This window comes from Gigantopelta aegis, chromosome 13 (genome assembly GCF_016097555.1).
Source record: "Gigantopelta aegis isolate Gae_Host chromosome 13, Gae_host_genome, whole genome shotgun sequence".
NCBI classification, from domain to species: domain Eukaryota; kingdom Metazoa; phylum Mollusca; class Gastropoda; order Neomphalida; family Peltospiridae; genus Gigantopelta; species Gigantopelta aegis.
Window position 1 is genome coordinate 15514910 of NC_054711.1, and position 26739 is coordinate 15541648.

The 26739-nt window shown below is 40.1% G+C and overlaps 1 protein-coding gene across 1 annotated transcript in view; it reads left to right on the forward strand.

Moving 5' to 3' along the window:
- The first annotated feature begins 3208 nt into the window (after positions 1-3208).
- LOC121387169 (multiple epidermal growth factor-like domains protein 10) overlaps positions 3209-26739 on the forward strand; it is a 31486-nt gene continuing 7955 nt past the window's right edge. The window contains exons 1-7 of the mRNA XM_041518194.1: positions 3209-3365; positions 5364-5576; positions 6980-7210; positions 9912-10040; positions 10819-10971; positions 17423-17566; positions 23979-24122. Coding sequence (XP_041374128.1) covers positions 3209-3365; positions 5364-5576; positions 6980-7210; positions 9912-10040; positions 10819-10971; positions 17423-17566; positions 23979-24122 — 1171 coding nt within the window. The remainder of the gene's footprint in view (positions 3366-5363; positions 5577-6979; positions 7211-9911; positions 10041-10818; positions 10972-17422; positions 17567-23978; positions 24123-26739) is intronic.

Below are 26739 nucleotides of genomic sequence, written 5' to 3' on the forward strand. Positions count from 1 at the left end.
GGTACAACAGGAAGCAACTATAGGATTCATCTCTGTCCTTCTGTCCCGTCAGTGGGACCATTGGGCTATTTCTCGCTCCAGCCAGTGCACCACGATTGGTCCAACAGGAAGCAACTATAGGATTCATCTCTGTCCTTCTGTCCCGTCAGTGGGACCATTGGGCTATTTCTCGCTCCAGCCGGTGCACCACGATTGGTCCAACAGGAAGCAACTATAGGATTCATCTCTGTCCTTCTGTCCCGTCAGTGGGACCATTGGGCTATTTCTCGCTCCAGCCGGTGCACCACGATTGGTCCAACAGGAAGCAACTATAGGATTCATCTCTGTCCTTCTGTTTCGTCAGTGGGACCATTGGGCTATTTCTCGCTCCAGCCAGTGCACCACGATTGGTACAACAGGAAGCAACTATAGGATTCATCTCTGTCCTTCTGTCTCGTCAGTGGGACCATTGGGCTATTTCTCGCTCCAGCCAGTGCACCACGATTGGTACAACAGGAAGCAACTATAGGATTCATCTCTGTCCTTCTGTCCCGTCAGTGGGACCATTGGGCTATTTCTCGCTCCAGCCAGTGCACCACGATTGGTACAACAGGAAGCAACTATAGGATTCATCTGTGTCCTTCTGTCCCGTCAGTGGGACCATTGGGCTATTTCTCGCTCCAGCCAGTGCACCACGATTGGTCCAACAGGAAGCAACTATAGGATTCATCTCTGTCCTTCTGTCTCGTCAGTGGGACCATTGGGCTATTTCTCGCTCCAGCCAGTGCACCACGATTGGTACAACAGGAAGCAACTATAGGATTCATCTCTGTCCTTCTGTCCCGTCAGTGGGACCATTGGGCTATTTCTCGCTCCAGCCAGTGCACCACGATTGGTACAACAGGAAGCAACTATAGGATTCATCTGTGTCCTTCTGTCCCGTCAGTGGGACCATTGGGCTATTTCTCGCTCCAGCCAGTGCACCACGATTGGTACAACAGGAAGCAACTATAGGATTCATCTCTGTCCTTCTGTCCCGTCAGTGGGACCATTGGGCTATTTCTCGCTCCAGCCAGTGCACCACGATTGGTACAACAGGAAGCAACTATAGGATTCATCTCTGTCCTTCTGTCCCGTCAGTGGGACCATTGGGCTATTTCTCGCTCCAGCCAGTGCACCACGATTGGTCCAACAGGAAGCAACTATAGGATTCATCTCTGTCCTTCTGTCCCGTCAGTGGGACCATTGGGCTATTTCTCGCTCCAGCCAGTGCACCACGATTGGTCCAACAGGAAGCACCTATAGGATTCATCTCTGTCCTTCTGTCCCGTCAGTGGGACCATTGGGCTATTTCTCGCTCCAGCCAGTGCACCACGATTGGTACAACAGGAAGCAACTATAGGATTCATCTCTGTCCTTCTGTCCCGTCAGTGGGACCATTGGGCTATTTCTCGCTCCAGCCAGTGCACCACGATTGGTCCAACAGGAAGCAACTATAGGATTCATCTCTGTCCTTCTGTCCCGTCAGTGGGACCATTGGGCTATTTCTCGCTCCAGCCAGTGCACCACGATTGGTCCAACAGGAAGCAACTATAGGATTCATCTCTGTCCTTCTGTCCCGTCAGTGGGACCATTGGGCTATTTCTCGCTCCAGCCAGTGCACCACGATTGGTCCAACAGGAAGCAACTATAGGATTCATCTCTGTCCTTCTGTCCCGTCAGTGGGACCATTGGGCTATTTCTCGCTCCAGCCAGTGCACCACGATTGGTCCAACAGGAAGCAACTATAGGATTCATCTCTGTCCTTCTGTCCCGTCAGTGGGACCATTGGGCTATTTCTCGCTCCAGCCAGTGCACCACGATTGGTACAACAAAGGCCGTGGTATGTGCTATCCTGTCTATGGGATGGAGTATATAAAAGATCACTTGCTGCTAATCGAAAAGAGTAGCCCATGAAGTGGCGACAGCGGGTTTCCTTCCTCAATATCTGTGTGGTCCTTAACCATATGTCCGACGCCATATAACCGTAAATGAAATGTGTTGAGTGCTTTGTTAAATAAAACATTTCCTTCTTCTTCTGTCCTTCTGTCTTCTGTCTGTCTGACTTTTTTTTTCACAATGCCTCTAGGTATTGAACTGAAATTTTGAGTAAAGCTTTGATAATATACTGTTACAGATCACGTTTGCATTTCATGGCGATATCATCATTTTTGATAGAGTTGTGGCCCTTGAACTTTAGAGATACGAAAATCTGTTTACAGCACATTTATTTCGGAATGCCTGAAGATATTGAGCTGAAATTTATAGCTTTAACATGTACTGTTACAGATCAAGTTTGAATTTTATAGCTTTAACATGTACTGTTACAGATCAAGTTTGAATTGTATAGCTTTAACATGTACTGTTACAGATCAAGTTTGAATTGTATAGCTTTAACATGTACTGTTACAGATCAAGTTTGAATTGTATAGCCTTAACATGTACTGTTACAGATCAAGTTTGAATTGTATAGCCTTAACATGTACTGTTACAGATCAAGTTTGAATTGTATAGCTTTAACATGTACTGTTACAGATCAAGTTTGAATTGTATAGCTTTAACATGTACTGTTACAGATCAAGTTTGAATTGTATAGCTTTAACATGTACTGTTACAGATCTAGTTTGAATTGTATAGCTTTAACATGTACTGTTACAGATCAAGTTTGAATTGTATAGCTTTAACATGTACTGTTACAGATCTAGTTTGAATTGTATAGCTTTAACATGTACTGTTACAGATCAAGTTTGAATTGTATAGCTTTAACATGTACTGTTACAGATCAAGTTTGAATTTTATAGCTTTAACATGTACTGTTAGAATTGTATAGCTTTAACATGTACTGTTACAGATCAAGTTTGAATTTTATAGCTTTAACATATGTGTACTGTTACAGATCAAGTTTGAATTGTATAGCTTTAACATGTACTGTTACAGATCAAGTTTGAATTTTATAGCTTTAACATGTACTGTTACAGATCAAGTTTGAATTTTATAGCTTTAACATGTACTGTTACAGATCAAGTTTGAATTTTATAGCCACATCTCCATTTTTGGCAGGGTTATAGTCCTTGAACTTAGGAGATAAGAAAATTAGTCGGGTCCTGTAGGGAACATATAATAAAAATCAATAAATGAAAAATAATAAATTTTAAAAAGAATTGGATGAAAATGAAGCACTAAATTTATAATGGCATTACTGTTTTCGTTGCTAGGAGCCTGCACAGCAGGGACATATGGACTGGACTGCAGCTACACCTGTCACTGTGACGCCCTCAACTGCGATGACGTCACAGGTTGTTCTGGTAACTGCAACGAAGGATGGTCAGGACCAAACTGCACTAGAGGTAAGCATGCCTTATAGATAACATTATTCCAAATAGCATTTCACTAGAGGCGGATTATGGGGGAGTTGGGGTCCCCCCCCCCCCCCCCCCCCAATATATGGAAGTGCCATTTTATGTGTCTTTTTTATGAGATAGTCCATGCTCACCCACTAAAGTATTTCCTGGATCCACCACTGTTCACCGAAAGGAAAGGAAAGTCATAATTAGTTTTAGTTAAACCGCAACACATTTTCTACCATTTGGTGTCTAACGTTAAAAGTTTGTTTTATTTAACGACACCACTAGAGCACATTGATTTATTAATAATCGGCTATTGGATGTCAACCATTTGGTAATTTTTGACATATCGTCTTAGAGAGGAAACCAGCTGAATTTTTTCATTAGTAGCAAGGGAGCTTTTATATGCATCATCCCACAGACAGGATAGCACATACCACGTACACGGCCTTTGATACACCAGTCGTGGTACACCGGCTGGAACGTGAAATATCCCAATGGGCCCACCGACGGTGGGTGTCTGACGTAGTTATATCGACAGGGTTTTTTCACGTCACAATCAATGGCCTACAACTGATATATCAAAGGCCATGGTATGTACTGCCCTGTCTGTAAAAAAGTGCATATGTAAAAAACAATCCTTGCTGCAACAAGAAATGTAGCGGGTTCCTGTACGTCAGAATTACCAAATGTTTGACATCCAGTAGCCAGTGATTAATTAATCAATGTGCTCTAGTGGTGTCGTTAAATAAAACAAACTGGTACATCAGAAATTACCAAATGTTTGACATCCAGTAGCCAGTGATTAATTAATCAGTGTGCTCTAGTGGTGTGGTTAAACAAGACAAACTTTATTTCGACACTTTGCTCAAACTTAAAGACCACTTACGTTGAGTCTTAGCAGAGTACAATATTTCACACGAACCGTTGTTCTAGTAGCATGTAAGTTACGCAAGTTTGCTCCATTGTAAGATATTTCCGACTAATAAACTATTTCTACGATTAAACTTACATATTAAATATATTTTCTTGTTTAGAATATCAGTGTCTGTATATTCGATGTGTTTCTGGTCGTCTTAATATTTGTAAGAAGCCCAAACTGGATTTGGTCTTCAAATAATTTCGTGCGTATGAAAACCCCCCAGCATATTTTAGGAAATAAAATGAAATTTGACCTAGTAAAAATATTGGAACAATCAGAAGCACGTTTAATATACAGCCTCTAATATTTTATGCAGAAAAATATATTTGATATGTAATTACAATCGTTAAAGTCTCCTTTAGTCGATAACATCTTAAAAATTGCAGCAAACTCAGGAATGTCCCTTTAACTTCACAGGAACCGCAGATTGCTTACGTGGTAAACTGTCCCTCTACCAATTATTAAAGAAACTATATTTAATGAAAGGCAAAACAATATTTTAGCTCAAACTAATAGTATCTACTCGTAGCAAGGAACCTTTTCATATCCATTTTCCAATAGATGGGACAATTAATACGACGGCCTTTGGTGTACCAGTCTAGGGATACTGGTTGTTCTAGGGTGGGGGATCTGCGTACGGTGGTAAGCGAACATTTCAAGGGGTCGAGTCGGACAACCCCAGGGGGGTAACCGCCGAAACCCCCACCCAACCCGCATACGCTTCTGGGCCACGCCTACTCCCTGATGGTTTTATATGACAGAACTGCATATCAAATAGAGTGAAACCCCTGAAAACCGGACAGCCATGGGTATTCAAAGTATAAGTAATGAAGTAATGATTGACGTCGGTGTGACCGTCCGGTTTTCTGAGGTAAAATTTGCATTAAAGGAACACAATGAGACCGGGTAATTTCGTCCGGTGCAGTTTGGAGGGGTTTCCGGTTTAGAACGGTAAATTTTAGTGTTAAAAAAGATACGCAAATCACGGGACCGTGTAAAACGTCCGGTTTTGAGGGAAGTCCGGTTTACTGAGGGTCCAGTTTTTAGAGGTTTCACTGTATTGTGTTGTATGTTTTCAGAAAATGTAGCTTTGGGGAAAGCAACCACACAGAGTTCGTACCAGCCAAATACGTGGGCGAATTCGTCGCTCGCCGTGGATGGGAATCTGACAGAAGGCTTTTCCGGGAGATACTGCATACTCACAGGATTCACGGATGCGTCCACATGGTGGCAGCTTGACCTGGGCAGAAAGTATTACACACACAAGCTGGCTGTCCACTTCCGAACAGACTGTGAGTTAACTTTACACTTAAAGCGCCAGTTAATTTGTGTATCTTTTTTTCCCCCCTTTTTTCTTTATTTTTGTTGTTTTAAATTATTGATTCTTTGTTTTTATTTGTTTTGTTGGGGTTTTGTTTTGTTTTTTGTTGTTTGTTTTATTTCAATTTATTTTCGTGCTTATAGCCAATAAAGATTCAAGCACGCTGTTCTGGATACACACCTTTGTCCTGGACCAGTAGCTTCAATGAACGATAGCAGCCGTTTTCCTGAGAAGTGATCTATAGAGGATATTTCATGGTTTTTGTCAAATATGATTTATATCTCATCGAGTGAAGATTGCAATCATATCACACTCGTCGCGCAAGATATAAATCATATTTGACAAAAAAAACATGAGCTTTTCTATTTATTACATAACTTTTGGCAATTTACCTTTATTTTTAAAATGCCAGCAGCAAAATAGTTCCGGCTTTCTTACAGTGAAGATAACACTTTCTACAGTGACGACAACACATTTTAGAGTGAAACAGTGAAATTTAATTTATTTTTGAATTTCAAGAGGTTAAACATTTCAGAAGCCAGGGTGAATGTGATATGACTGTGTTATCATGACCTATTCTTGTAACAAGCAATGAAGCTGTTTGGAACATCCATCTGAAAATACACCTGTAGATAGATCTTAATTTACAAGAAAATTCAATTTCGAGGTGATCAGTGAGTGAGTGAGAGAGAGAGAGAGAGAGAGAGAGAGAGAGAGAGAGAGAGAGAGAGAGAGAGAGAGAGAGAGATACGTCGGTGGAATAACCTTACTGGCTCTGGGTGTGAGCCGATACCAGGGTGTGAACCCAATACCTACCAGGATAAGTCAGGATTTTATTGGGGAACCCACATTCGGAGGGACACCAATATTGTCTTATGCATGTGTTATGGAACGACAGGAACATATAAAAGGTGGTGGGGGAAAAGAAGTCTGATGGAAGTATGATGATGATATTGATAATGATGATTGATGATGCTGCTGCTGCTGATGGTGATGACGATGATAATGATGATGGTGATGATGATTGATGATGATGATGATAATGATGATGATGATGATGATGGTGATGATTGATGATGATAATGATTATGATGATGATGATAATGATGGTGATGATTGATGATGATGATGATAATGATGATGATGGTGATGATTGATGATGATGATGATAATGATGATGATGATGGTGGTGATGGCAATAGTGACGACGACTTTGATGATGGTAATATGTTTCGTATATCTTTCAGCGTTTATTATCTTGAAGGCGTTTTTCTTTGGTTTTATTTATTCAGATCTCCAATGTGTAAGATTCTTCAGGTAAACGCTACTGTTGACGATTCCACTTTCTTAATACTATTATAATTGTATGCACAGATAACATTCGCAGAAACGGCGTTCGGGTATACAGCTCTGTCGATGTAAACCAAACAAACACTGGTCACCTGTGTGGTTCAACAACGTTAGACAGCCCGGATGTGACGTGGATGACATGTAACGACACAGCTAGATACATCACACTCTACCAAGCAACAACTAATATCAGCCCTGGTGATATTACTGGCACTGGTGACAGGGCTATGGATTTCTGCGAAGTCCAAGTATTTGGTAAGCTATAAAACACGTACATGTATTTGTTTTGTCCTCAAATATGTCATTTGCGTGAATATTCTTCATCAAATAAAGCATGCACGTTGTTTCCTTCTGCAATAAATTTGCACAACAACTCGCAACAACATACTAACGACGCACTCAACACCAAGCAACATACTTAAGCTCGTATCTCAGCACAGAGTTCAAAAGATATCTGGCTGATGCCCTCATGGACCACGGATGCTTTTGTACAGTAGTAAAACAACGTTGTGGAATGATGCACTGTACGAAAACATCTCCACCAATAAGTAGTTGGAGAATATAAATAGATCTCTCATTACGCTGTATCATACCGGCCTCGGTGGTGTCGTGGTTAAGCCATCGGATATAAGGCTGGTAGGTACAGGGTTCGCAGCCCGGTACCGGATCCCACCCAGAGCTCAGTGTGTAGGTGTAAGACCACTACACCCTCTTCTCTCCCGCTAACCACTAGCCACTAACCACTAACCCACTGTCCTGGACAGACAGCCCAGATAGCTGAAATGTGTGTCCAGGACAGCGTGTTTGAACCTGCAATTGGATATAAGCACGAAAATAAGTTGAAATGAAATGAAATGAAATACTGTATCAGCTTATTTTGATCAGATACGAGAAATAAAACCTGTACTGCACCGTCAACTCCTATGTGGGTCCTTTTCATTTAAATGAACCATTCGCTCGAAAGTTTTCTTGTAACGATAGTTCTTAACGTCCCTAGCATGATATGGTCGTGCTTGAGTACGAAACCAGGGCCTAAAGCACTTGTGTATGGTGGAACGAGCATTTCCGGTGGTGTCGTGGTCAAGCCATCGGACAAAAGGCTGGTGGGTACTGGGTTCGCAGCCGGCTCCCACCCAGAGCAAGTTTAAACGACTCATTGGGTAGGTGTAATACCACTACACCCTCTTCTCTCTCACTAAAATCTAACTCACTGTCCTTAAGGCTGGTTAGACACCGGCCTCGGTGGTGTCGTGGTTAAGCCATCGGACATAAGGCTAGCAGGTACAGGGTTCGCAGCCCGATACCGGTCAAATTACCCCCCGGTTCAGGTTACCCCCCGGGTAATTTGAACCTAGGTTCAAAGTACCCCCCGTAGTTTCAAATTACCCCCACCCAACAATCAGTACATTTTCACAAATAGGGTATATTTTTTACATCGAAACTTGTTTTTACATCGACTATTAACTCGTGACAGATTTCATACAAAGAAATCTGTCACTCGTTTCGTAAAATCAGTATGACACACCCGCTCGTGTAATAATCTCTATTTCTTGTATACTACTACCTAAGTTCAGATATAAACTGTTAATAGTCAATACGTAAATAATAGAACACATAATATGTCTGTCCTATTATATTTTACGTATAGCCCCTTCCTGCGTCGACATCACGTCGTCTATGTATATACACGGACGTTAAACAATGATTCAGTCACTCACCATTTTTCTCCCCAGGAAATATCACTATGTAAAATTAGTCTAATTCACTACACGTTTATGAATCGCCGTCTCGTTTGAGATATTAAATGGGTTAATCCGAAACTTGGGGTAATTTGAAACTACCATATATGTGCAAGTTACCCCCCAGTTTCAGGCTACCCCCGGGGGGTCGTTTGAAACTAAGGGGGGTAGCTTGAAACTAGGTTCAAACTACCCCGGGGGTAATCTGAAACTAGGTTCAAACAACCCCCGGTAATCTGAAACTAGTTTCAAACAACCCCCGGTAATCTGAAACTAGTTTCAAACAACCCCCGGTAATCGGAACCTAGGTTCAAACAATCCCCGGCAATCTGAAACTAGGTTCAAACAATCCCCGGTAATCTGAAACTAGGTTCAAATTACCGGGGAGTAACTTGAATACGGGAGGAATTTGAAACTGGGACACCGGCTCCCACCCAGAGCGTGTTTTAACGACTCAATAGGTAAGTGTAAGTCCACTACACCCTCTTCTCTCTCACTAACCACTAACCTCTAATAACTAACCAATTGTCCTGGCAGATAGCCGAGATTTCACCCTTGTAACGGACACCTGTCACTATTTCTCTGACCATAACATTGAGATTAGTTTTAGCCTACCTAACCGATGCTTCCCCATGTGCATCATAATGATCAAGTTTGTTTTGTTTAACGACACCACTAGAGCACATTGATTAATCAATCATCGGCTATTGGATGTCAAACATATGGTCATTTTGACAGTCATAAAGAGGAAACCCGCTACATTTTTCCATTAATAGCAAGGGATCTTTTATATGCACTATCCCACAGACAGGATAGTACATACCACGGCCTTTGATATACCAGTCGAGCTGGAACGAGCAATAGCTCAATAGGAGGAAACCCGCTACATTTTTCTAAACGCCCCACACAATGATCAATAAAGTTTAGCTAATACCTGGAATGTACACGTTTCCATGTTCAGACATATACGTGATCCTAATCCAACTTTGAGCAGTGTTATTTCATAAATACGTCTTATATGTAGTAAACGTTGGTATTGTTGCCTCTACATGCTAATTGTCTTGTAATTGCCGTCGGAAAGCAGGGGAAGGGGAAGGGAGGTGGGGGGGGGGGGGACATGGGCATGGCTGAAAGACGAATTACTTTATTACTGGCTTCTCCACTTGCTAGGATCTCCTGACGTCTGTGTCATTCCATTCTATTAATTCTATTTTCAGTCTGTGATGCTGGCACTTTCGGTGATGACTGCAGTCAGTTCTGTCACTGTCTGAATGGAACGTGTAACTACGTAACTGGAGACTGTACAGGAGGCTGTAAACCGAACTGGACTGGGACCTCATGCAGTGGTATGCATGGTATCATTTATAAGCGCCTTCAGCGTGCTGGTTAAAGGTGTCGAAACCGAACTGCAGTATTTAAATGTTATATCATTTTGAAGGAACAAAAAATATATTAAATATGATGGTTGCTTATTCCTTCAGATTAAGAGCATTAAATATTTGTATATTTAATCCTTTAAACCAAATGCTTGTTCAGCTAATCCTTTGCAGACTAGAGGCAATACCATAGCTGGCGTAAACGTGATATACAAACATTGAGTGGCGAAATCGAGAATATGATTAGGCGGTTGGGTGGGGGTGCTCAATTACATTTAAACTTCTCTTCGGACACTCTAAGCGTAATACAAATTATCACGCATCAGTATTAATTGTTTTACCGGCCTCGGTGGCGTCGTGGTTAGGCCATCGGTCAACAGGCTGGTAGGTACTGGGTTCGGATCCCAGTCAAGGCATGGGATTTTTAATCCAGATACCGACTCCAAACCCTGAGTGAGTGCTCCGCAAGGCTCAATGGGTAGGTGTAAACCACTTGCACCGACCAGTGATCCATAACTGGTTCAACAAAGGCCATGGTTTGTGCTATCCTGCCTGTGGGAAGCACAAATAAAAGATCCCTTGCTGCTAATCGGAAAGAGTAACCCATGAAGTGGCGACAGCGGGTTTCCTCTCAAAATCTGTATGTGGTCCTTAACCATATGTCTGACGCCATATAACCGTAAATAAAATGTGTTGAGTGCGTCGTTAAATAAAACATTTCTTTCATTTCTTTCAGTATTAATTTCAGAGTGTGATTCTGATCACTATGGTCCTCTGTGTGACAAATCTTGCTCCGGCAGACACTGTGATGAATCACTTGGTAAATCGTCATGTGATAAACTGACTGGACGATGTGACAACGGATGTACAACGGGATGGATGGAACAAGACTGTACAAAGGGTAAAATTCTAGACTGTGATGTAAATGTAATTTATAATAGTATGAGAAATGCATGAACAATTCCCTTGCTGTTAAATTAACAGACCCTAGTTTTGCTTAGACACTATTATGTACTTTTCACTATTAAAGTCGTTTTGGGTTGAAATCAGACATTATTTAGATTTTATTGTTTAGATTGTCAATTTCCGTACATCAAACGTGTTTCTGGTCATCCTGGTGTTTCTACTCGCTCCAGCCAGTGCACCACGACTGGTACATCAAAGGCCGTGGTATGTGTTATCTTGTCAATGGGATGGTGCATATAAAAGATCCCTTGCTGCTAATCGAAAAGAGTAGCCCATGAAGTGGCGACAGCGGGTTTTCTCCCTCAGTACCTATGTGGTACTTAACCATATGTCCGACGCCATATAACCGTAAATACCAAGAAATAGGTTTTCATATTTTTAAAACGCACGTGCGTCTGAGAACTAACAGTTAGGAGACACGATGTAGTCTACTTTTTAAGGTTATTTCCGTGTTTCAACGTCGCATACACTTGTTGAACTCTATTGTAACTTTATTCAAGGGTGTCACAGGTGTGCAAATGAACCAAACTTAGTGTCCATTTTTACGGGTTGAAATATTTTGAGGTAGGGGTTGCAGTACTGATATTTATTGGTCATAGTTTGGTTGATATATTGCATATAGTGTTTTTAAGCACACACGTTAACATGGTCACCTATGGGATTTTATTTGGCATAGTACAACCTGTAGTCTACTTTTTAAGGGTATTTCCCTGATTCAACGTCGCATACGCTTGTTGAACTCTGTTGTAACTTTATCCAAGGGTGTTACAGGTATGTACATGAACCAAACTTAGTATCCATTTATTGGTTGAAACCAGGGTCTGCATAATATTCTAGATTTTCACTGACAGCTTCATACGTGTCAAAATTATCAAACGTTTGATATTCATTAGATGTTGATTAGAAACCAGACTCTAACTTTAAACATTTAACTATGCAATTTGTATGGATGCTCATTAAAAAATTGTTACATATTTCGTCGAATATTTTTAAAGCTTTTTACCAAAGTAATGTGTTTTTATAATGGTTACGTTAGTTTTTACACAGTTCTTCCCGATCTTTCGTTGTCCACCTCCACATCTTAGTCCCTGTCTCTACAACCGCGACAGATGCTTGTCTCTTGTGGCTATCCATGCCACACACCTGCCATTTCCCATCGGCTTTAGCTGTGGGCATGGTCTGACCACTTCGGTGAGTGGTCAGTAGTTACTTCTGGCATTGTTAAGAGACACTTGTAACCACCTGCTATACTCCCCAACTACCGGCGGTCGTTAGTTAGTGCCGTGGGTCAGACCAGCTTTATTAGCGCCAGAGGTCAAGGATGCCAGGTGGATGCAAGAAATTACACAGAGACTAAAACGGTAGAGGACGTTGAGACAGGTTGAACAGCTCAGAAGACAGAAATACTAACTTATTTAAAATGGCGCGTGATACAAAATAGACTGTGCATCCATTCCTCACTTTAAATATAAATCTTGAGGACCTGCCCTGCACACACATTATATTATGTCTTAAAGATTGTGCTGGGAAATATGGACCACTATGCAGTCTGTCTTGTGATGCCAGACATTGTAAAGATGGCGACGCACCATGTGACATGACAGGATCTTGTGGCGGAGAATGCCGGGATGGTTGGCAAGGAGACACGTGCACAGATAGTGAGTACCTTATTTTACTTTAATTTGACAGGCGCATGTGCAGGGATTTGAGTAGGGAGAGAGTAGTCTAGACTGTGGTGAGCGAAGTCTATCAGAGGAGGATCGAGACATGATCCTCCTGAAAATGTTGTTTTGTTTTGGGGTTGTTTTTTTGTTTTTTGGTGGGGGGGGGGGGTTTGTTGGGTTTTTTTAAAAGAAAATTTACTTGAGCGGAGGTGTGGGGAAAGACATTCGACTCCCGACCTCGCCCCCCCCCCCCCCAGCACATGCATCTGTTTGAATCATAGATCCATGAATATTTACAACTATGGTTCAAGCACGCTATCCTGGGAACACGCATTGGTGTTTGTAGCCGTTCAGGAGATAGGTCCCATTTTATGTATCGAAGTGCGAGCATTTCAGGCATTTCGGCATTTGCGCAGGGGAGGGTCTACATGCAATGACTTTCAATGAAAGTTGTATATAAACGGTGAACGCACTTTAAAATAAATGGGGGATGGGGGTATTTGTCTTCCTCAGCAAGGGCGTCTGGCCCTGTCGATCCCTCCTGGATCCCTGCCAGCATTTTTTTTTTAAGGATTATATTGAACATGCTTATTAAAGGGACATTCCTGAGTTTGCTGCATTGTAAGATGTTTCCGACTAATAAAATATTTCTAAACTTACATATTAAAGATATTTTTCTGCATAAAATGTCTGTATATTCAATGTGTTTCTGTTCGTCTTAATATTTGTAAGAAGCCCTAACTGGATTTTGTCTTCATATATATTAGGAAATAAAATTAAATTTAACCTAGTACAAATATTAGAAGACCAGAAACACGTTTAATATACAGCCACTAATATTTTATGCAGAAAAATATATTTGACATGTAATTATAATCGTTAAAAAGTCTCTGTTAGTCGATAACATCTTAAAAATTGCAGCAAACTCAGGAATGTCCCTTTAACCTAATTTGGAGGTGCTGAATAAAACGAAATATGTTGGCCATCTAAAAAATTATATTTACGGGGTCAAAGTGACGAAAATATTACAAAACAATTACTAAAAATTACTACAAATATTACTAAAAACATTTTACTAAAATTTAAAAAAAATTACTAAAAATTACTAAAAGCCGTAAAAGGAGATATAAAAATGGTCATTGCTTGAAGAGACGTTGCCATGGTGATGCTACTTGTTCTCTTTGAACCCTTTAAAGTGTGGGGCGTGAAGTAGTCCAGTGGTAAAGCGCTCGCTTGATGCACAGTCGGTTTGGGATCGATCCCCGTCGGTGGGCCCATTGTGCTATTTCTCATTCCAGCCAGTATACCCAAGGCCGTGGTATGTGCTATCCTGTCGGTGGGATGGTGCATATAAAAGATGCATTGCTACTAATGGAAAAAAATTCAGCGGGTTTCCTCTCTAAGACTATGTTAAAATTACCAAATGGTTCTCAGTCAATAGCCGATGATTAATAAATCAATGTGTTTTAGTGGTGTCGTTAAACAAGACAAACTTTGAACTTTAAAATATGGTTCCGTCCTCAAAAAGGTATTTTTCCCGAGAAAATGTACAACAATAAGCATTATGTACCTGTAATACACCAACACAATATAACATTTAAAAATTTATTAGAAGCTAAAGTTAAAGTTTGTTTTGTTTAACGACACCACTGGAGCACATTGATTAATTAATCATCGGCTGTTGGATGTCAAACATATGGTACTTTTGACGTATAGTCTTGGAGAGGAAACCCGCTATATTGTCCATCAGTAGCAAGGGATCTGTTATATGCACTTTCCCACAGACAGTTGTGGTGCACTGATTGGAACGAGAAAAAAACGCAATCGGATGAATGGAAACGTTGGATTAATAATATGTCTTGTTATACAATAGCTGCACATAACCCAATCTAATTAAAATTAGCTCCACTATTACATGTGGATCTAACACCAGCCACTTTGAGCTCATGTCCACCAATCAAAACCTTACTTGCAGAATCCTGCCAGTGATTTAAAAATAATTTGAAAACATTCTGAATTATCCTGAGGGTATACGACATATTTCGTGTGAATTACGAATGCCTTAAAACATGTTTTATTTTATAAAATAAATAATTTGTGATGTAAAACTGAAGATTGATTTAGGTTTGGGTTTTTTATAAATAAAATTAGTAAAATTGAAAACTGATAACCCATCCCGTACGTATTGGTATGGTTCACTGTACTGCGGCCACTAAAATAGACTCGCCCGATATTTTTAGAACGTGTATGCTCCCAAATAACGTTATAAAAGGCGAAGTGTGATTGGTCAATATTTAAATTATTATTTACAGACGAAATGTTACCTGGACATTGGGGATTACGCAGTGTTGTTAGTTTGAAATCACTGGCAGGATTCTGCAAGTAAGGTTTTGATTGGTGGACATGAGCTCCAACTGGCTGGTCAACTTCAACTTCTTTATTCACATAAAGACCACCAACGGTGGTACATGTGCCAAGGTGGATGGTGGCAATATACATGTATAACATACTGTACATACATATAATATATACTGCTACAAATAATAAACTTAATTACTGTTGATCTCTAAATTTTGTCATTATAAGACTAACAAATTTACTAAGTTTGGTGTTAGATCCACATGTAATACTGGAGCTAATTTTAATTAGATTGCACATAACCCAGTTAATTAATATGTAATGTTGTACATGACATAACATTCCATGTTAATTAACTGGGTCTTTGATCAGTTGTCTTTGACCAGTTATAGTGTACCGGAAAAACTATTAGAAGCGGTAACATGATAATTACTATCTGCTATTAGCATATTCATACCCTCCATCCTCCCCCCACCCTCCTCTATATGGGTGTCTTAAACATTCATTCATTCCTACTATATTATAATATATAAATAAAAGTAAAGTAAAAAACCGGTTTGTGCACCCTAGAGATTGTAACCCCCCCCCCCCCCCCACCCCACCCCCACTCCTTTAAGGTATCGTTTACTACGAGCCTGGAATTTCTGTACAGGACGGATTCCAAGAGACGTTATGACAGTCGTGAGAGTAGGCAGCCATAACTCATTTGAACACGATGTTTGTAGGAGCACTGCCACTTTAATGATGGATGAATGAATGAATGAATGAATGAATGTTTAACGACACCCCAGCACGAAAAATACATCGGCTATTGGGTGTCAAACTATGGTAATGCAAATAAATAAAGTGATGATCAACATCAACATAAAAATTCAAGGTTTAAACAAGAACAGTGTAAAGAACTGTGCAAAAATACAAATACAAATATCACAGAATTTTACGGACATCGAATTTTACTCTAAACTTCAATTTGTGCTGTATTGGCCATTCTCAAAGAGAATGTTACACCCCTGCACCACGGTGAGGTTACAGCACTCGCGGGGGAGATGGATGAATGAATGAATGTTTAACGACACCCCAGCACGAAAAATACATCGGCTATTGGGTGTCAAACTATGGTAAATGCAAAACAAAACATCAATATAAAAACAGTTAAATTAAAACACAGTGTATAGAACTGTGCAAAAATACAAATATCACAGTTAGATAACATTTAAAATTTACAATAGAAGTCAATATCACGTAGGAACTTTAAGATAAGTTTTGGATGGAATCGAAAGGATTCCATCACATTTCGTGGTCCAAATATATCTTTTCGAGTTTCTTTAAGATGCTAACACTCCACCAAAATGTTGCGCACCGTCAGGGTACACTGACAGTGCTCACACTGAGGTGGAGGATCTTTCTTTAAGATAAATGAATGGGTCAAATATGTATGACCGATGCGGGCACGACACAAGACTACCTCATCCTTCCTGCACTGTCTATAGGAGGACTGCCACTTTCCCAAGACCGGCTTCATAGTATGAAGCTTGTTCGCAACCACACCGTCCCAGTCATGTTGTCAAGTTTAAGCGCCAACGTAAGGTGGAGGGAGCATCGGAATGTGACACGGATGTCCATAGATTAATATATTTTACAAAAATATATAATGCTCACAATATATTCAGTTGGAGGCGGGAGGTGGGGGAGGGGGGGGGGGGGTGGACGGAAACTGAACTCCTAGAGGTGAATTAAAACCTTAAATTCGGGTAAAAACAATATAGATTTTCAAGTAAAATGAGTTGGCCTGAAACTTTTTCACGATGTTTTTTCCCATCATTCTACACACAATGTTAGTTGTTATTTATGTAAACATACGCAGTGATTCGTTTGCAATCCTATTTGCCTGTTTGACAGTAATGCTAATATGAATAAATAATGTTATCCAGATTCGGGCATTTTTGTTTAATTCAGGCAAAAATCAGCGTGCACCCCCACCTCCCCCACCTCCACCCCCTCCACCCTACAAAAGTGGGAGCCTGCACGCCTACGAGTTGAAGAAGTCACCTCCCAACTCATTTCGTGCTGAAGTCTTTATTGGGATGTGAACCCACAACCTACTAGCCTAAAGGCCGATAGATAGTGAAACAAAAGTTTTGAAATTCGTATTGTGCATAATACATTTGTGCATGGGCGTCACAAAGGGTTGTTTTAAGGATCGGCGTGGCCTGTAGCACAAATAACAGCGGGGTCCCCTTCCCAGGATATATATTTTGCAGTTCCCTCGTGTACTACTAGGATAAGCCGGCTCTGTGGGTGTGTATGGGCGAATGTGAATTATTTATCATGATGTACAAATGACTGAATTATTTAAAATTATAGGTTGCGATTCGGAACATTTCGGTGTTAACTGTCAAACAGCGTGCGCAGACCGACATTGCAAGGGGGAACAACTCTGTAACAATGAACTGGGACACTGCGTTGGCGGGTGTCTGCCAGGCTGGACAGGACTCACCTGCACTGAAGGTAAGGGCAGATTACTCTCTTGATATTTATTATCTACTTTCTATAATTCTATACCACAGTGTTTTTTGTTTACTCATGACGGGTGCTACCAATGGGGAAGGACATGTTCACTTTTTGCGAACACCTGATATCATCATCACTGTCATGACAGTGGTCCATTAGTGTCTGTCATCACAGCTATATTTATTGCAATGAGCTCTGTTCTGTGCTAGTTTTCATTCAGTAAACTAGCCTAAGAGTGGCAGTCCTCTGTGGCGGTACAAGGACAAAATCTCCAGTAAAGGATTTCCCCGGGAGTGACTGCCCTTCTATAGACGAGACACTAGATAGAGATTCGTGGAATCAACCACTAGTTTGCCACTGCATTACGGCCCTGATCATGTATTACGGTTTTCTCGTTCAGATTTGGAAACAACCTCTATTTAAAAATATGTATATACTAATATATACATACATATATATATATATATATATATATATATATATATATATATATATATATATATATATATATATTGTGACGGTACATGCTCTTAATTTCTTTTCGCCTGTGGCGATATTAATTGTTTTAGAAGGCCGTGTGCAGTTCCAAATGCACTTAGCCCAGGTGGGCAACTTGTTACGTGATACCTTTGCGCTACGGTCATCGAGCTGTACTTCTAATACACACCCAGCCCAGGTGCGGAGCCATGTGGCCAGTAGTTACGTAATACCTCCGCCAGTGCGGTTTTTACAACCGTGATTTGGCGACTTGGCGTCATTGAGTCTGGCGATCTAAGAGAAAGATATGCCGTCTTGGTCGCTGTGGAATTCAGATGATACGTGAGGTACCGCCTTGTACCCCCAGGCGATATTCGCTGTCTCTGAGAGTTTTGAATAAATAGCTAGGATTTTAGATATATCGAGGAGAACTAGGAAGGCTCCAGGGGATCACGAACGTCGTCCACTGAACGATCTATATTAGTTCAGACGGGACTTTGGTAAATATATATTTTCTGCTCTGTGTATAACCTTGATGTGATTGATGTGACTTTAAATATTTTATTACTATATTATACCAATATTATTTAGACGGTGCTGCCGGTCATCTGACGCAGTATTCTGTAGGCTCACCGTTCTGATATATATATATATATATATATATATATATATATATATATATATATATATATATATATATAAAGCTTAGCCAGTCATCCTAGAGGACCTAGGTAAACTGTAGGTTATTGTCTTTGTGATAGGTACCAGTATTAATTCTGTATTACAAGGTTATTGAATGAGTAGTTAGGGTTAATTAAAAATTAACCAGTTAGGAATAGTGTTGTAATTCCTTTATTAATTAAGTTCCCCTGGAAGCGTTTCTCCATTATCACACGTGTGTGTGTTAGCGTTTCTCAATTATCACACGTGTGGGTGTTGTGTCACGGTGAAGTGATTAGCATATTGTGTAAACTAGACACCTAGCGATTAAGTAATTAAGTGATCAGTTCTGGGTTGTTATTATTGTTGTTATTAATTAACTACTGCGGCAGTACATCTGTCAGCGTAGGTTAATACAGATTCCAAAGTGTATTGTGTTTTGTTGTGTTTTCTAGTGAACTAAACGTACTATAATAATATATACTTTATATAAGATCGTATCTCTGATCATACCTAGAGACGAGCCACAGCGGGTATAACTGCCTGTTACAGAGAGATCTAATAGATATACAGTTCGGAGAGATATTTGGACAATCGTGTTTTATTCAGTTACGGGTATTATAGAATCCCCGTGACAGGAGTAGAAAATTGAGGGCTCGTCCGGGATCTGAAACGGGACATGCATATTTAAAAAAAGTATTGTTTGTAAATGGGGGCATTATAAATTATTTTTACAAATTACCAGAAGTAGCAACGTTGTTCACTAGAAAATTAATTAATAATAAGTGCGTCATATCTAAACATGGATAAGAATTTGCTGGATAGGCCTACGCTCAGTGTAGTGGAGATTATGCGAGCACGTAAGGCCGAATTAGATGAAATCGCGGGTGAGCGAGAAATTGATTTAACATCAGCTAAAACCTTAGGTGATATAAAGACAATTATTATCCAGGAAGTTTTTGGTGATAGGCCTGTTATGGAAGACAGTGAGATTGTTCCAGAGATAGAGATAAATGAGTTAAGTGTGGAACAACAATTAGCTTTTAAAAAGCTTGAGTACGAAAGAGAAGAACGTGCATTAGATAGAGAGAGAGAAGAGAGAGATAGAGAGAGAGAGATAGAGATAGAGAGAGAGAAAAAGAAGATAGAGATAGAGAAAAAGAAGAGAGGGATAGAGAGAGAGAGAGAGAGAGAGAGAAAGAGAAGAGAGGGATAGAGAGAAAGAAGATAGAGATAGAGAAGATAGAGATACAGATAGAGAAAGACAAGAGAGGGATAGCGAGAGAGAGAGAGAAAGAGAAGAGAGGGATAGAGAGAAAGAAGATAGAGATAGAGAAGATAGAGAGAGGGATAGAGAGAGAGAGAGAAAGAGAAGAGAGGGATAGAGAAGATAGAGATAGAGATAGAGAATTCCAGTTAGCAAAATTAAAGGTGGAACATGAGTTAAAGTTGAATACTGAAGAAGTCAGACGAGAAGCCGGAAATGGGTTTAACATGTCGGAGGCTTATAGATCAGTGCCTGTATTTGATGACCAAGAGGTAGATATGTTCTTCCAACTTTTTGAACGGGCTGCTAAACAGCTAAATTGGCCGCAGTCTAAGTGGACATTGTTAGCCGTGTCTAAGTTTAAGGGGAAGGCTAGTGTAGCTTATAATTCAATGAGTGATGAGCGAGCAAGTCAGTACGACCTAGTTACGGCGGCAGTGTTGAGGGCGTATGAATTACGACCTGAGGATTATCGTTTACGGTATAGCGAGTTGAGAAAAACGCAGGGTCAGTCTTATAGTGAGTTTGTGGCTAAGAAGGCAGGGATGTTTGATAAATGGGTGGTGTCTCATCAGGTAGAGTCATATACCGAGTTACGGGAGTTGTGGATCTTACAGGACATTAAAAATGGATTACCAGTTAGCTTACGTATTTATTTAGAGGATCGTGATGTCAAAAAGATAGAGGAGGCAGGCATAGTGGCAGATGACTACGTGTTAATACACAAAGCTCAGGCAGTACAGGGTAGCTCTATACAACAGGGTGATAAGAAGAAATTTCAGCCAGGTTTTTCCCAGGAAAGTAACTATCGGGGAGAGTCATCTAGTTGGTCAGCTAGTCGGGCAAGGAATGCACCTGGTGGGCAAAGTAAGGATAAGCCTGCATTATCAGCCAATGCACGAACTTTTCGTCCACATTGCAGTTACTGTAAAAAGGATAACCATCTTGTCGGGCACTGTTTTAAAAGGAAACGCGATAATGCGCAAGTGGTCGGTTTAGTGAGGTCAGCTCCGTTAGCGAGAGAGTTAATGGTTAGTCCCATGGCAGAGAAGGTAAACTCGTATGTGTCCACTGGTATGGTTTGTGATGTGAAACAAGAATTGAGTCCTAAGGCAATGTCAATCTATCGAGATACAGGTTGTAGTCAGTCGCTGATCACGTCGGAGTGTTTAGCTGGTATTAAGAATTCAGATACAGGACGTAGTTTGGCTTTAACCTCAGTTACTGGAGAAAATATGGTTGTCCGGTTACATAACGTTTTCTTGTGTTCGAAGTTTGTGACGGGACCAGTCATTATGGGTGTTGTGAAGGACTTGCCTTTTGAAAACATAGGAGTTTTGTTGGGTAATGATTTGACTAGTCAATGTTGTCAGCCGCAATGTGACCATTTGTTAATTGAAGACAGCCCTTTACCCATAGAAGTGTGTGAGGTTGATGAGACTAGATATCCTGCGTGTGTAATGACTAGGGCTATGGCCAGTAGGTTAGCACGAGACCCAGAGGATATTTGTGATTTGTCTGATACGTGTGTGAGCCATGAAATTGGAGTGGATGAGGTTATCAGTAAAATGGTAGATAAGTCAACTGAGGAATTAAATGAAGTGGAACCTGTTGATCTCCCGCAGAGGGGAAATGAACCAGTTGTGTTTGATAGGGGGGACTTACCTTGTAATAGACAAGAGTTAATCCTAGAGCAGGGGGCTGATCCAAGTTTGTTGGCAGCTCGCACTACCTTGTTAACTGAGGGTGAGATGGAGGATCAGATGTCAGGGTATTATATGGACATGGGAATACGACATATTTCGTGTGAATTACGAATGCCTTAAAACATGTTTTATTTTATAAAATAAATAATTTGTGATGTAAAACTGAAGATTGATTTAGGTTTGGGTTTTTTATAAATAAAATTAGTAAAATTGAAGACTGATAACCCATCCCGTACGTATTGGTATGGTTCGCTGTACTGCGGCCACTAAAATAGACTCGCCCGATATTTTTAGAACGTGTATGCTCCCAAATAACGTTATAAAAGGCAAAGTGTGATTGGTCAATATTTAAATTATTATTTACAGACGAAATGTTACCTGGACATTGGGGATTACGCAGTGTTGTTAGTTTTAAATCACTGGCAGGATTCTGCAAGTAAGGTTTTCATTGGTGGACATGAGCTCCAACTAGCTGGTGTTAGATCCACATGTAATAGTGGAGCTAATTTTAATTAGATTGCACATGACCCAGTTAATTAATATGTAATGTTGTACATGACATAACATTCCATGTTAATTAACTGGGTCTTTGATCAGTTGTCTTTGACCAGTTATAGTGTACCGGAAAAACTATTAGAAGCGGTAACATGATAATTACTATCTGCTATTAGCATATTCATACCCTCCATCCTCCCCCCACCCTCCTCTATATGGGTGTCTTAAACATTCATTCATTCCTACTATATTATAATATATAAATAAAAGTAAAGTAAAAAACCGGTTTGTGCACCCTAGAGATTGTAACCACCACCCCCACCTCCACTCCTTTAAGGTATCGTTTACTACGAGCCTGGAATTTCTGCACAGGACGGATTCCAAGAGACGTTATGTTATGACAGTCGTGAGAGTAGGCAGCCATAACACGATGTATGGGTCCAACTCCGTTTGTAGGAGGACTGCCACTTTAATGATGGATGAATGAATGAATGAATGAATGAATGTTTAACGACACCCCAGCACGAAAAATACATCGGCTATTGGGTGTCAAACTATGGTAAATGCAAAACAAAACATCATTATAAAAATTCAACAGTTAAATTAAAACACAGTGTAAAGAACTGTGCAAAAATACAAATATCACAGTTAGATAACATTTAAAATTTACAATAGAAGTCAATATCACGTAGGAACTTTAAGATACGTTTTGGATGGAATCGAAAGGATTCCATCACATTTCGTGGTCCAAATATATCTTTTCGAGTTTCTTTAAGATGCTAACACTCCACCAAAATGTGGCGCACCGTCAGAGTACACTGACAGTGCTCACACTGAGGTGGAGGATCTTTCTTTAAGATAAATGAATGGGTCAAATATGTATGACCGATGCGGGCACGACACAAGACTACCTCATCCTTCCTGCACTGTCTATAGGAGGACTGCCACTTTCCCAAGACCGGCTTCATAGTATGAAGCTTGTTCGCAACCACACCGTCCCAGTCATGTTGCCAAGTTTAAGCGCCAACGTAAGGTGGAGGGAGCATCGGAATGTGACACGGATGTCCATAGATTAATATATTTTACAAAAATATATAATGCTCACAATATATTCAGTTGGAGGCGGGAGGTGGGGGAGGGGGGGGGGTGGACAACTGAACTCCTAGAGGTGAATTAAAACCTTAAATTCGGGCAAAAACAATATAGATTTTCAGGTAAAATGAGCTGGCCTGAAACTTTTTCACGATGTTTTTTTCCATCATTCTACACACAATGTTAGTTGTTATTTATGTAAACATACGCAGTGATTCGTTTGCAATCCTATTTGCCTGTTTGACAGTAATGCTAATATGAATAAATAATGTTATCCAGATTCGGGCATTTTTGTTTAATTCAGGCAAAAATCAGCCTGCACCCCCACCTCCCCCACCTCCACCCCCTCCACCCTACAAAAGTGGGAGCCTGCACGCCTACGAGTTGAAGAAGTCACCTCCCAACTCATTTCGTGCTGAAGTCTTTATTGGGATGTGAACCCACAACCTACTAGCCTAAAGGCCGATAGATAGTGAAACAAAAGTTTTGAAATTCGTATTGTGCATAATACATTTGTGCATGGGCGTCACAAAGGGTTGTGTTAAGGATCGGCGTGGCCTGTAGCACAAATAACAGCGGGGTCCCCTTCCCAGGATATATATTTTGCAGTTCCCTCGTGTACTACTAGGATAAACCGGCTCTGTGGGTGTGTATGGGCGAATGTGAATTATTTATCATGATGTACAAATGACTGAATTATTTAAAATTATAGGTTGCGATTCGGAACATTTCGGTGTTAACTGTCAAACAGCGTGCGCAGACCGACATTGCAAGGGGGAACAACTCTGTAACAATGAACTGGGACACTGCGTTGGCGGGTGTCTGCCAGGCTGGACAGGACTCACCTGCACTGAAGGTAAGGGCAGATTACTCTCTTGATATTTATTATCTACTTTCTATAATTCTATACCACAGTGTTTTTTGTTTACTCATGACGGGTGCCACCAGTGGGGAAGGATATGTTCACTTTTTGCGAACACCTGATATTTAGACTATTAACTACCCCCCCCCCCCCCAACAAAATATCTTAGCTACGGCCCTGATATATATATATATATATATATACACACACACACACACTTGTTATGCATACATCTTGCAATATGTCGGAGAACGAACGCTGCGAGCAATCCAGTGAAGGACCCAGTCTGAGCACTGGGGGGGTTAGCTGGATCCAGTGCTTTAACTCTGACACGCAAGAGAAAGTACATTCTTTTGAGAAGAAATATGAGACAATCAAGGCAGTTGAACTTGGGACAAAACCTAAGATCCAAATGGCGTACACCCAGAAATTATCTCCCCCTTAGAGGTCGCGTCGTCACTATACACCCTAGAGTCTCGCTTTAAACAGCTGTTCAGTAGTGTGATTTGAAGCCAATGGTCGTATTAAATTACTTGTCCACCTCTGTACGAACAGGAAAAGTGGTCATATTTTTTCAGACGATGATGCATTGCACAAAGAATGTCTGGACTGCATAACGGATCTAGTATATGACAAAATACAACAACAACAAAAAACAAAACAAACAGTGAATCGCTGAATAAAGAGGCGTTTGTATGTCATTGCCAAAAACCTATCCATTCTCGGTGTGTGGATTCAAAACAAAATTAATTATTTATATATTATTTGAATAAAATCTAGTTGAAATATTATATTTTCTTCCTTTTATATATGCTATGTGGACATTTGTTTTTTGTGTGTTTTGTTCACTGCTTTTTGGTGAGAGGGAGGGTTTAGGTGAGTTAGTCCTACCCCCCATGGCATTGATCATGTTTGTTGTCGATTATTTAATTAATTTATTTTTAATCAATAATTTCACAGACTAAAAGAAATGTTTTAGAAACAACACTTTTTTTTAAATTTATGTACAGGGCCAGCGGAGTGTATTTGAAAGTGGGGATGGGGTGGGGGTACTTATAGTGTGCTGTTAAAAGGTTGTGGTGTGTGTGAGAGAGAGACAGACAGACAGACAGAGACACAGAGAGAGAGAGAGAGAGAGAGAGAGAGAGAGAGAGAGAGAGAGAGAGAGAGAGAGAGAGAGAGAGAGAGAGAGTGTGTGTGTGTGTGTGTGTATACATGTATTTGAGGGCCCGAACCTGTTGGTGGGGGTTCGAAGGCATGCTCACCCGGAATAAGTTTAAATATCAGATGTTAACATAGGGTCTATGACATCTCCAGACTTTTGAGAACAGTAACAGAAAAAAGAGGAGACCATGGCCCTATCGGCCCTCACCTCTTTCACAGCCCCTAATACACAATTTGAAGAAGAAAATAATAGTTTGAGACATGCAAATAGCATACATACAATATAAACAGAATAGTGAGATGTGGAGTGCCCATTGAGGTGTAAAACCAATTGTTTCTTGAAACCGACCCTACCTAAAAAAAAAGGCTTACCCTGATTATTTTTCCCCATTTTTTTTTAAGTTAAAAAGAGTACAGATGTAGTTGTTTTTTTTGTTTTTTTTAAAGTTTAGACTGGCCCTACCTAATATTTTTTAGTCATGTTACCAGAATTTTTTTTAGGTACATGGCAGAATAAAATTTTCTTTTCTTCATTTGTTAAACTCTACATTTGATTATTCCTTTGTTAATCTATCTATAGGGGGCCTATTAGTTGGGTATCTCTTTTGTAAGCTGTAATATGTATGTAGGATGCATTTTCTTTTTATACTAAGCATATCTGAAATTACTGACAAAAACACTACCAAAGGATGCTGTGATGGTGGTGTAAACAAATAACTCCAATAAAAGTGAAAATGCTGAAATTAAAGTAATTGATAGGAGTAGCCTGTGTGGTGGCCATGGGTTTACCTTCTTGGTGAGTCAGTATCTATGCCAAGTGTCAAAACTATGGGTCAAAATTATGCAGGCTGTTTTTCTGAAACAGATGTTTAACACCAAATTTAAAATGTGCTGAGATGTTGTAAAAAAATATTAATTTCTTTTCATTATTGGTTATTCTAAAGAGACTGCGGAGCTTGTTTTGCAATGTGAGATTTGATTAAATACTTGAGGCATAACAGAACAAACTGTTTTGTTTTTGCTACTGACCCAAAAACAAACTAACCATAACAAAATACTTTCCAAATTATAATCTAGAATTTATTTACATAAATATCCTGAAACTGGAAATATTAATATTTGTTTTTTGTTTGTTTTGTTTTTGTGTCTTTTTTTGGGGGGGGGGGGGGGGTTCTTTTTATTCTTTGTCTTTTTTCTTATTATTGCCTAACTGGACTATTTTGGAAAAACGTAGCAAAATCCCAACATTTTATTCTCCAGTGACTGTTTAAGCCTATAACAGTTTATAATACTTTTACTTTTTGGGGGAGTATGTGGACTACATTGTGATAAATTCTAGCATGGCATTGAAAAAACCCACACTGTTGGACTGAAAATATAAATACCAGATAGGTATTGTTTATGTACAGTTTATCAAATACATGTACATGCTAAGCAAGTAACTCAT